Here is a 12674-nt window from a genome sequence, read left to right on the forward strand (position 1 = left end):
GGTTGTAATAGGAGGGAAGTGCGGAGGGTTGGATGGGTGGGCTGGATTGGGAATAAAAGGGAGAAAACTGTACTTGAACAATGAATAAAATAAAATTAAAAAAAAAGAAAAAAGATTGTCCATTCTTGGATCAAAAAACTATTGAACATTTACATGATGGAATGCTACACAGCAGAAAGAAAGGAGCTCCTACCTTTTGTGACAGTGTGGATGGAACTGGAGAGCATTATGCTAAGTGAAATAAGCCAGGCAGTAAGGGACAAACACCATATGATCTCACCTTGAACTGGTGTCTTACCAACAAAACAAACAAGCGAAATATAACCAGAGATATTGAAATTAAGAACAATCTGAGAGTAACTAGATGGGAGGTAGGAGAGGATAATGGGGGAAAGGGAAGGGTTTTCAGGAACAACTATGAAAGACACATGGACAAAACCAAAGGAGGTGGAATCAGGGGAGGAAGTTGTGGATGGCCTGGGTGGTTGTGGAGTGGTTGGGGGGTAAATGTGGACAACTGTAATTGAACAATAAAATGGTTTAAAAAAAGATTGTCCATTCTTTTCCATTCTTGTGCTCATAATTACTTTCATCTTTAAATTTAAAATAGGGTTCTTATAGGCAACATGTATTTGTGTCTTTCTTTTGTACAATTTGATAACCTGTGCTTTTTAACCAAGGTGTTTAAACCATTAATGTTAATGTGATTATTGATATCAATATTTTTGGGTTTAACTCAATTATCTTGCTATTTGTTTCCATTTGTCCCAACTGTTCTTTGTTCTTTTTTTCAATAACAGTTTTTGATTTAAAATATCAAAGGTTCCATTTTCTTTTTTTTTAAAAGAAAAGGGGGGAAAGAGGGAGAAAGAAAAGGAGAGACACATCAATATTAGAGAGAAACATCTATAGGTTGCTTCCTGTATGTGCCTAACCAGGAGCCTGCAAATCAAGCATGTGCTCTGACAGAGAATTCACCCAGCGACCTTTTGCTTTGTGGGATAACACCCAACCATCTGAGCCACATGGGTCAGGGCCCATTTTGTGTCTTATGTTGGCTTATGAGCTACAACATTTTTCATGGCTGTTTTGAGGTTTACAATATATATTTTAACCATCCACTTTTAAGTGATATTCATGTATAGGATAAAAACTTTAAAAACTGTGTACTTCCATTCCCCATCTCCTGACCTTGATGTCATTACTGGCGTGCATTTTACTTCCACATATATTATAAATCTTATAGTACAGAGTAGTCTGGGGGCAATCACAAGACTCATGTTATTTGCTTCCCCTCTCTTAGGGAATTTTGTTTTCTACTATCTAATGTTCAATAACTGAAAACTTATTTCATATATTTTATCCATGTTTTAGTTGTTTAAATTAGGGGGGTAAATCCAGTCCCTGTTTCTGCTTTTTCATTTGAAACATCAATGTGGCTTGAAGTTTTAAATGATGGTTAATAGTGAAGGCTTTAATTCACTTCTAAACAAAAATCATTGCCTATGCTAGCTGGCCTTCCTGGATGAGTCCAGTGTCTGTGTATAATCCTTGCTCTGACTCTGACTAAGAAGTTCAAATTGCACTGCTTTCTTTGATCACAAGGTAGACCTTAAGTTTATTTTCTGAATTTTCATTAAAGGTCTTGAAATTTTTCAGAAAAAAACCCCAGGAATTATTTTATTCAAAAGTAAGATATTATCTGCATTATTAACTCGATCTTGTTAGAAATATGTAGGATTTAAATGTGTATACATGTTTATCATTTGCTGAATATCATTAAATCCATACATGTTCAGTTTTTCATTCATAAAATAACTACTGCATGTCTAGAATGTGCTAAAATCTCAATGGCCTAATTCATATCTACATCTCAAAACTTTTTTAATACCCTTTTAAGAACTAAGGTTCACTGCCTTACCTTTGCTAGATTTTTAGGCATTTTGGGGAGAATCTGTCCATTTTGAGAATGGCCACTCTGAGGGAGAAAACATGGCTGGCCACATAACATATAAAAATCATATAAATAGGCAAATGCAGCCAGAACCTTAGATATGGCTGTTCCTTCTAGAGGACCTCATGCCCTGTTCCCTCATCACCTTTTGCTCACTTTCTGATGGTTGTTAGTTGCCCAAGCATTTTATGTGGAGCCTGGACACTCAGACACTACTTCAGATACCCCTTCAAATCCAAACATTCTGTTAGTGGTTAGCAGAGGACTTGATCTACAGAAACTAGAATCTTTTTATATTCTATTAATTTGTGTTTTGAGAGGGGAAGAGAGGGAGAGAAACATCAATGTGTGGTTGCCCCTCGAGCACCTGCTACTGGGGACCTGGCCTGCAACCCAGGTATGTGCCCTGACTGGGAATTGAACCAGCGACCCTTTGGTTTGCAGTTCTGCACTCAATCCACTGGGCCACACTAGCCAGGGAAGAAACTAGACCCACCCTTCTCTAAGGTTCACAGGGCAACTTGGATCTGTCTATACATGAAAGAAATGTGCATTTTTCTGGCCATATGCATGTCTAACCTTCTATCATATGTCATGGGTACACGTGAGCTTCCAGTTTCTCTTCACGAACTGCTGAATATCCTTAGAACAATAAAGACAGAATGCTTCCATTTGCCATAGACGCTGGTGCTATGGCAAACAGCATTTAATATTGGCAATTAAGTGTAAGGAATCTGCTAGGGCATAAGCTTCTCTGTTCACCAGTTTTCCTTCCAACTGTAGCTCTTTATAAACTGTTTTGCATGAATGTGCTTGTGTCTCAAGCACCTGGAAGGGGGAGGGCTTTGGAATTACTTAAGCATCTCATTCATGATGTCTAGGATTTTGCTGTTATGTGACATTTTCACCTGTCTATTCACTTCTACCTTTGGTTTCATAAGTGCTATTGTGATGCTATATTTAAAATCAGGGGTTGGCAAACTTTTTCTGCTAGGGCTAGATAATCAATATGTACACTTCACAGGCAGGCTATCCTGTTTCTTTGGCAACTACTTAATTACCTTTATAATGCAAACCACTATAATGCAAAACCAGCCATGGGCTATATGTGAATTAGTAAGTATGGCTGTATTCTAATGGACTTTACTTATGGATACCAAAATTTGAGTTTTATATGCCATAAAATAGTCTAATTTTCTTTAACCATTAAAAATGTAAAACAGTAAAATAAAAATGTAAAATTCATTCTTAGCTCATTGGCCAAAAAATCAAGCACTAAACCAGTTTTGGCTCATGGGCTGTGGCTTGCCAACTTCAGTCTAGAATCATAATTTCTATTTCCACAAGACTGTATTCATATGTAGTTTTCACCTACTTGGCACACTCCAAAGAAACTGTTTCTCATGTTCTATTGGGACATTTAAACCCAATATTCCTCCTTTGGACTTCTCTCTCATAAAGAACTCTACATTTGGGTGTCCACTGAATTCACTGACATCATCTCCTGACACCTCAGTATAGGATAATTCTTTATATTCAAATGTTTCAGGGGGTGGAGTGAGGAATTATCTCAGATTCAAAATGAGCTGTGTTGCCTTACACATATTATATAGTCTAATGAACTATGGAGGTTGCCTAGGAGAAAACTACACAAAAGGAAAGAGAACTAGATGAGGTCTTTCCCTGATGCTAAGCAGGGAGAGGGAATTTTTCCGCACTTTTATAAAACAGAGGATTTAATTCATTTGGAGTTCCAGAGAAATCAGTGGGACTTTCTGATGTTGAGGATTCCTGAACAGTAATACTCATGAGAGAGAATAAGAATGGGGCAAAGCAGCAGATAAATGGAAGTACTTACCCCTTAGTTCAGGAAACTTGTTTGTGTGTATAAGATAAATCAGACTTTCAGAAATTCCCCAAATAGCTGAAGGGAATATCTAAAGGATTGGGTCATGTAGATCACAGTGAAAACAAGAGCTTTGAAAAAGCTTCCAAACTTATTGCATTAACAAGTACCACAGCAGTCTTGGGAGGTGATTATTATCTTCATCTTGATAAATATATGATGATATTTAGAGATGTATCTCATTATTTAGAAAGATCTAGCCCTGGCTGGTGTGGCTCAGTGGATTGAGTGGTGGCCTTCGAACCAAAGGGTTGCTGGTTCAATTCCCAGTCAGGGCACAGGCCCAGGTTGCCAACCAGGTCCTCACTAGGGGACACTCAGGAAGCAAATACACACTGATGTTTCTCTCCACTTCTTTCTCCTTCCCTTGCCGTCTCTCTAAAAACAAAATTTAAAAATCTTTTAAAAAATATTTACAATTCTACCATAAACAAATGAACATTTTAACTCTTTACTTCATGTATTCTTTGTGTATTCATATATAAAATATATAAGCTCTGAAGTAAAGAGAATAGAAAATGCTTTTTTGAACTGCTTTATTAACTTCACAATATGTAATGAGCATCTCCCCATGCAATAGGTAAAACTTCCCTGCTGACAGAAACTTACAAATGGGTGAAACACAACATTCAGTTAGAAGCTGATAACAGGAAACAACATGAAAAGCTTTACAGCAAGGTACATCACAAACATGTAAGTTTAGGAAGCAGGTGTGTCTTCCTATTAACTTCAGGGAAAACATCAGGATTCAGGGCATAAGGCAAAATTCATCGTGATGGTCATGGTGAGGGGGGTCAGTGCTAACTGCTCGTAGACTATGACTTAACTGCTTTCCCCTCAGCTTTTCCATCAGCTGTCTCATATCATCCCCAGCTCTTTCCCTATTCTCTTGTCTCATCCTTGCCTGTGGCTCTCCAAGCCTCTGACCCCCGTCCCATCTATACTGCAGGATGGGCTGCCTAACACGGTACCGCCTGCGATTTCCTCTAGGCCCACAATATTCACCAGCTTCCAAAGGGAGAGCCAAGGGCTCTCCTTTATTAGAGCCTTGCTCCTTTTCATCCTTTTTGTCATTTTCCTGGTTGGTATTTTCCACGTTGAGATTTTTTACAGCTTGCTCCTGTTTGGACGCCATTGCTCCTAGGAGACAAGAGATGAAAAGGGAGTATTTTATTGGTGGACTGATCAGCACCGAGGACAGAGGCCCTACTGTGCACCTTCCGCGACCCAAAGCTCTGGATTTCAAAGCCTTTTAAAATTGCATTTTCCCCACCTGAGAGGCTCCCTACGCCCTCTAGGGGGCCACCAGTCCCAGCTCTCCCCCCTCTAAATCCCCTCCCCTCCCTCCACCCAAACCCACCATTTTCCCTGAGATCCAAGCCCAGGTTTCTGCAGGCACCAAAATGGAGGACGGGGTGGGGGTTGGAGCAACAACTTGGGGTCTCGGGGCTTTCCACTCGTCCTCACTCCGACCCCCGCACCCACCTGGGCCTATCCTTGCTGTCTGTTCCTCCTCCCGATTCTTGCCACCAGTGCACCGCCGCGACACTTGAACCCGCAGACCTGCAGAGGGCCGGGGTCGGGGAGGGTCGGGGAGCAGCGGGGCCGCCGCAGCTGAGCTCTCGGCACCCACCCGCCCCGGTCCACCCCGGCTCCCCCCACGCCCCCGCCTCCGCGCTGACCACCATTTGCCACATCAAGAAATGTGGGGGAGGGGTGGGTGGCCCAGAGGCCAGTGTTTCTGAAGAGTCGTTGCCTTGGGCCATCCTGCCCTCCCCCAGGGAAAAGCTCAGCATTTTCTGCGGACTCTCGCAGGGCCGCCTCGGGGCATGCATGGGGGCTGCTGCGCGAGCCTCAGGAGGGCTCCGCGCCCAGGTGTGCTCTCCAGACCAACCTCGGGGAGCCGCTCCTCATCCCTTACCTGCTCCACTTCCGCCGCCTAATCTTTGGGACTCCCCTGGTCCACGCGCCCTCAGGTCCAGTGTCAGAAGGGGACAAGAAGGGTGGGAGCTACCGCGGGCTCTAACGCTCCAGCGAGGCGCGCGGTCGAGTCACTGTAGGCGGGTCACGTGAGGCCTTCGTCACAGCGAGAGGCGACGCCTGGGTCCGCCTCCTCATGCTCCGCGGGTCTCGCAGAGCCCTGGGCCCGCACAGCAGCCCTGGCCTGCGCTCCCTCGTCCCTTCTGACAGAGTCCGCAAGGGCTCTGTCGCCGTCCCTCCTTTGTGTATTCCTGGGCCCGCCCTTGATGCTTACCTATTCAGGGGCCTGGTGGTCATTCCCACTTCTTCTCTGTAGACTTGGCTCTTCCCTCTGGTGCTCTCAGTATACACCCCTCACTTGCCAGGATTCAGGTGTAAAATTTAAGGGAATGTAAAAGGACTTCAGTAGTGAAGATGAACGGCATTTTAGTGCAATATTTAAAAAAACAAAATTTATGCAAGAATACTTATTATGAGCAATGTGCACCACCCAACCCACTCCCTACTTCTGAGTCTGTTACCAATGTCCACCGTTTTCTTTAACAAAAATGCATAGGGGGACAGGAAATGAGTCAAGGACATAGATTTTTTTCTCGGTACTCCTAAAACCTTTGTTCCTCCCTTTTTTTCTTAGGATGGTCGCTGACAAGGGCTGTGAAGGAATTCAGAAAGAGAAAAAGCCTTTCCCTCCCTTGGGAAAGTAAAAATAAAACCTTTACTCTCCCAAGGGTGGGAAAGGACTAGATTTGGAAGTATGGAGGGCATCAGCACTGAGGGGTTAGGGCTTTGAGTTTTTATCCAGTAATGTGGTTGTAGAGCAGGATGTTTCAGTTAGGCTGCAGCTTGTTTCAGTGTTATCTTTGGGTGCCAGGTCGGGTAGTCTCTGTGGTCTGGCAAGTTCTATTTCTCAAATTCTTGGAGCCTCTGTGCTTTCAGGGCACTTCCAGCAATTTTCTAGTCCTGATGATAAAGGCTTATAAAACATAATCAAGAAAACAAATAAGTGAGCAAAATAGAACCAGAGACGTGGAAATAAATAACAAACTGACAGTAACTGGAGGGGAGAGGGGATTACTGGGGAAAGAAGAGGAAGGGTCAAGTCAAGGAATATGTATAAAGGACCCATGAACAAAGACAAAGGGAGTGGTGGGGAAGAGTGAATGTGGGAGGTGGGGGATGGGCAGGGCAGGGGAGAGTAATGGAAAATAGGGACAACTGTAATTGAACAACAATAAAAAGTTTTTTAAAAGCCTCATAAAACAATTAAGGTATCATGATTTATGGGGTCCATCTAGCTCTTGGAAAGAGAGCCTGGGAAAGTGTCTTTTGTCCTGTTATTTTTTTCTTTAAAAATTTGTTCTCTTTATATACTTCATGTTAACTTTATATTAACTTTTATTAAGGAAAATTTCAAACGTATTCAGAAATAAAATAGTACAGCCCTGGCTGATGTGGCTCAGTGGACTGAGCTCACAGGACACGTCACTGGACAGGTCACCAGTTCGATTCTCTGTAGGGGCACAAGCCTAGGTTTTGGGTCAAGTCCACGGAGTGGGGAGCACATAATAAGCAACCAATGTTTCTCTCACACATTGACCTTTCTCTCACTTTTTTCCTCCTTCCCATTCTCTCTCTCTCAAAACAAATAAATAAAATCTTTTTTTTTTTAAGTACAGCTCTGGCTGGTGTGGCTCAGTGGATTGAGTGCCAGCCTGTGAACCAAAGAGTTGAAGGTTTGATACTCAGTCAGGGCTCATGCCTGGGTTTCCGCAGGTCCCCAATGGGGAGGAGGCCACAGGAGAGGCAACCACACATTGTTTCTGTCCTTCTCTTTCTCCTTCCCTTCCCCTCTGTCTAAACATAAATAAATAAAAGCTTTAAAAAAAGACTATTTAATATAAACAAACAAACAATCATGCTAAATATGAAGCCAGGTACATCTAAAAAATAAAATAGTGCAATCCTCTCTGGCTATCCATGGTGTCTGTCACAGGTGGGCACAGGTAACCAGGTTCTTAGTGATCGGGACAAAGAATTGAACCGAACACCCAGAGTTCATAGAAGAGAACATGGGAGCAGGCCAACTCCAAGCAGAGATTGACCTCATGGGCTGGAGGGACTTCATGCTTATAGAGCAGATCCTTCCTGGCTAGTTTTAGTGGGCTTTTACTGAGTATATACAAGTAGTTGCATCACTTTAAAGCTACTGCGCATGTGGTTTCCCATGATCCTCCCCGATTGGCCACCAGGGAAGAGAGTCCCACAATGCTAGGGAATTAATCCCCGTTTCTCCTGGGGTCCCCCTGTACTAGGTTCACCTTTCTCTAAGCCAGAGAATTATAGCTCTCCATGCTAGAGATTGGTGAAAAAGAAAAGAGTTATTTATTCAAGTTATACAGACTAAAAGTAATGACTTAATGTCTCTGTTAAAATCCCAAAATCCCTTGAAACACCCACAAACACACACAGTCCTTCCTTCCCTCCTTTGCCCAGTCTGGGGTACCGTATCTCAGGAGAAGAAATAGAAGTCCGTGGCTTAGGCAGCTCTCGGTTTTTCTTAGTAATTTGTGCTCAGCTGGCAGACCTTCCTTAGTTCCCAGCACCACTGGTTGTGTTGCCAGGATCGCCAGCTAAAGCCATGTGGTGATTCTTCTCATGGCTGCGGGGGGCGGGGGTGATCCCCCTTTCTGGGAGAGCAGCGGCAGCAGTGCCGAGAGGGCTAGCGCAGAGCTCATCGTGTCCTGGCCAGAGCAGTTGGCTGCAAGGTTGGCTGAGCCCGAGCGGTGAGAGCGCGGGCACAGCATGCGGAGGCCTGGCGGTGGCTGCGGTGACCGGGCAGTGACCCGGTGCTCCCGAGTCACTTATTGGTGGTCTCTTCTCGTGGCCTCGGCTATAGAGCTGGCTGGGGCTTGGAGCCAGGCGGTAGAGGAGCCTCAGGTGGCTGCATCGCGGACGGTGTCTACGTGGCTGCGGGAGTCCCCACTCTGCTAAAGCCGCATAATTCTCTCTCCTCAGTGGCTGCTGTTCTCCCTGCACTGCCACAGCTGCATGGTTCTCTCTTAATGGCCGCTGTACCTCAGTTTAAATCCCCGCACCAAATCTTCCTCTGCAGCCCCATTTCCGACTCCTCCCACACTCGGCTTCACATGTCAGAACTCGTATCCTTCCAGTTTCACTGGGCTGCCATCATGAGTATGGGCAGGCGTGGCCCCATGTCCTGGAGCCAATCTTCTCTGAGCTCCCACGCAGGCGCTGTAACTCAGAAGACCTGCCTCCCAGCTACATCTGGGTGGGGAAGTTACTTCCATTCCCCTGGCTCAGAGATGATCACAGCTATTTAACATATCTATGCAACCAGTCAAAGGTTATAGATATGCCAAATGACCATGCCAGAGGGTAGCTGCAAGGCTGTTGCTATGCAAAACAACTCTCAATGGCCCTGCTTCACTTGTCCCTTCCCCTGGGGTGGAGAGTGAGGACATTCTATATATTTTTCTAATATTTCCTGGACACCTTGAGTTCTGAACCCCATTCCAAATCTCTATTTGGGGACCCTTTGGCTGTACCCTCCTACAATGGGGAATTGATTCTAGAACCCCAGGAGATATAAAAATTCGGAGATGCTCAAATCCCTTATATAAAATGGTTTAGTATTTGCATGTAACCTACTATACCCTCCCAAATACTTTAAATGATCCCTATATTACTTATAATATATAATACAATATAAATGTTACATAAATAGTTTATATTGTATTGTTAAGAAATAGCAACAAAAAGTCTGTACATGTTCAGATGCCACCATCATAGGCCTAATAACATAGTACATGTCGGCAACAATGTAATTTTTTTAATATCCTTGATCTGTGGTTTCTTGAATCTGAAGATGTGGAACCCATGGATATGGAGAACCCATTGTATAATGAAAGCAAATCCACTCATTGCCCATTGTTCACAGCTAACAATGCATGGTCAATCTTATTTTATTTATATCCCTACCCGCTTTCCACACTAAGAGTCGATTTTTGAAGCAAATCCCACCCATAATATTACTTTGTGTATAAGGTTTCAAAGTGTATGTCTACAAGGACTTTCTTTTTATGTAAAACCACATTCCTTTTATCACACCTAAATTTAATAATTATTTAATATCACTTCATATACAATAATTGTTCAAATTTCCAATTCTGTCATCGGTTTTTTTGTTTGTTTGGATCAGGAACCAAACAAAACCTAATATGTAATGCTTCTTTCAAGATACTCTCTATCTTTGGTTTTGACAATTTGAAAATAATATGCCTTGGTGAGTGTATCCTGCTTAACATTTGTTGAGTTTCTCGGATATGTATATTACTGACTTTCCTTACAATTTAAAATTTTGTCCATCATTTCTTCAAATTATCTTTCTGCTCCCCTTCTCTCTGTTCCTCAGACTTCATAAATTCAATTGACTTATCTGAAAGTTGCCTGTTTCTTTCTTCTGCCAGTTCACTTCTGATGTTGAACCTTCTATTGAATTTTTCATTTCAGCTACAGTACTTTTCAGCTCCAGAGTCTGTATTGATACATTTTCATAATATCTTCCTGTTTGCTGATATTCCTGGTTATTGATATTCCTTATCTGGCAAGACTTAATTCTCCTGGTTTATTTTAGATCTTTATCTATGATTTCTGTTAACTCTTTGAGCAAATTAAAGAGAGTTGATTTAAAGTCTTTGACTAGCCATGGCCAGGTGGCTCAATTGGTTGGAGTGTCATCCTGTACACCAAGGATTGTATGTTTGATCTCTGGTCAAGGCACATATCTAGGTTGTGGATTCATCCCCGGTCAGGGCAGAGCTCAGTGTGTATAATCAATGCTTCCTTTCTCTGCCTCTCTCTCTGTCTCTTTCTCTCTGTCTCTGTCTCTCTCTCTGTCTCCCTATCCCTCCCTGCCTCTCTCCCCACCTTCCTCTCTATCTAAAAAAATCAGTAAACATATCCTGGGGTGAGGATTAAAAAAAAAAGACTTTGACTAGTATGTCCACTGTCTGAGCTTCCTCAGGGAAGGGTTTTATTAATTTCTTTTTTTCATGTGAGTTGGTCATACTTTCTTTACATGCTTCATAAGTGTTGCTTGTTTTGAAACTGGATATTTTGAAAATCATAATGTGATACTCTAGGAATCACATTTTCACCTTTCAGGATTTGTTGTTGCTGGCTGATTTGGATTGTTTTTGTTGTTTGTTTACTGACTTTTCTAAACTATTTTTGTAAAGTCTGCATTTCTTCTTAAAAAATGTGTTTTATTGATTATGCTATTACAGATGTCCCATTTTCCCCTCTTTATTACCCTCTGCCCTGCACCCCCCTTTATTTCATGTCCACGGGTTTACATATAAGTTCTTTGGCTTCTCCATTTACTATACTATTCTTAACCTCCCCTTGTCTATTGTGTACCTACCATTTATGCTTCTTACTCCATTTAACTTCCCCCCATTCTCTCCCCTTCCCTCCCTGCTGATAACCCTCCATGTGATCTCTATTTCTGTGAGTCTGTTCCTGTTCTAGTTGTTTGCTTAGTTTTTTTTTTAAATTCAGTTGTTAATAGTTGTGAGTTTGTTGTCATTTTACTGTTCATGGTTTTGATCATCTTCTTTTTCTTTCATAAGTCCCTTTAACATTTCATGTAATATGGGCTTGGTGATAATGAACTCCTTCAACTTGACCTTATTGAGGAATAACTTTATCTACCCTTCCATTCTAAATGATTGCTTTGCTGCATGGAGTAATCTTGAATGTAGATCCTTGCTTTTCATGACTTTGAATACTTCTTACCTGCAAGGTTTCTTTGGAGAAATCAGCTGATAGTCTAGTAGGAACTCCTTTGTTGGTAACTGTCTCCTTTTCTATTGCTGCTTTGAAGATTCTATCTTTATATTTAATCTTAGGTAATGTAATTATGTATGATGTGCCTTGGTGTGTGCTTCCATGGGTGCCACTTCCTGGGACTCTCTGAGCTTCCTGGACTTCCTGGAAGTCTATGTCCTTTGCCAGGTTGGGGAAGTTCTCCATTATTTTTTCAAACAAAATTTTAATTTCTTGCTCTTCTCCTTCTGGCACCCCATGTTTCGGGCGTTGGAATGTTTAAAGTAGTCTCTGAGGTTCCTAAGCCTCTCCTAATTTTTTTTTTTTTGCATTCTTGTTTCTTCATTCTGTTCTGGTTGAATGCTTATTTCTTCTTTCTGCTCCATATCATTGATTTGAGTCCAAGTTTTGTTCCCTTCACTCTTGGTTCCCTGTACATTTCTCTTCATTTCACTTTGCATATACTTCACTTTTTCTTCCATTTTGTAACCATACTCAACCATTTCTGTGAGCACACTGATTACCAGTGTTTTGAACTCTGTATCTGATACGTTGACTGTCTCTTCATTGCTTAGTTCTATTTTTGGAGTTTTGATCTGTTCTTTCATTAAGGCCATATATTTTTTGTCTCAGCATGGCTATTACATTATAATGGGCAGAACCTTAGGTATTTGCCAGGGCGGGGCAGCCCCCATTGCTCTGTTGTGTTGCTGTATGTGGGGTTGGGGTCAGAGAGGGAACAATGCTCCTTGCTGGGCTCTCAGCTGGCTATCAGCTCTCAGTCACTTGCCCTGCTACCTGTAGGCAAATTGGGCCCTTCTGGTGCTGATTCCCAGGTAGATAGTTGGGTTTGTGTATGTTGTAGGACCCTGTGGGTCTCTCCAGCCAACTCTCCTGTGACGCTGGGAGTTTCTCCTGCTGCCACAACCCCCACAGGTTTTTACCACCAGAGGTTTTGAGACTTTATTTCCCCACATTAGTACCCTG

The 12674-nt window shown here is 42.5% G+C and overlaps 3 protein-coding genes across 5 annotated transcripts in view; 1 reads left to right on the forward strand and 2 right to left on the reverse strand.

The window, feature by feature from the left end:
* The window catches only part of BEX3 (brain expressed X-linked 3), a 130145-nt gene extending 124732 nt beyond the window's left edge, over positions 1–5413 (reverse strand). The window contains exon 1 of the mRNA XM_036016595.1: positions 5346–5413. The gene's annotated coding sequence lies outside the window, so the exon portion shown is untranslated. The remainder of the gene's footprint in view (positions 1–5345) is intronic.
* LOC114504770 (protein BEX1-like) overlaps positions 1–12674 on the forward strand; it is a 131763-nt gene that overhangs the window by 74749 nt on the left and 44340 nt on the right. The window lies entirely within an intron of this gene.
* On the reverse strand, positions 4380–5905 carry LOC114504751 (protein BEX1). 2 transcript variants are annotated; one of them, XM_028522605.2, is made up of 2 exons: positions 5782–5905; positions 4380–5000 (listed from the first exon to the last, which is right to left on the reverse strand). In XM_028522605.2, the coding sequence occupies exon 2, from the start codon at positions 4993–4995 to the stop codon at positions 4609–4611; it is 387 nt and encodes a 128-aa protein (XP_028378406.1). In that variant the 5' UTR covers positions 4996–5000; positions 5782–5905; the 3' UTR covers positions 4380–4608. The 2 variants fall into 2 exon arrangements, with proteins under 2 accessions (XP_028378406.1, XP_035872482.1); XM_036016589.1 differs by lacking the exon at positions 5782–5905 and adding an exon at positions 5346–5423.

The sequence above is a fragment of the Phyllostomus discolor genome, chromosome X (assembly GCF_004126475.2).
Source record: "Phyllostomus discolor isolate MPI-MPIP mPhyDis1 chromosome X, mPhyDis1.pri.v3, whole genome shotgun sequence".
In the NCBI taxonomy this organism is placed as follows: Eukaryota; Metazoa; Chordata; class Mammalia; order Chiroptera; family Phyllostomidae; genus Phyllostomus; species Phyllostomus discolor.

Coding starts and splice junctions, on each gene's coding strand:
- LOC114504751 (XM_028522605.2), bottom strand. CDS start 4,995: ATGGCGTCCAAACAGGAGCAAGCTGTAAAAAATCTCAACGTGGAAAAT.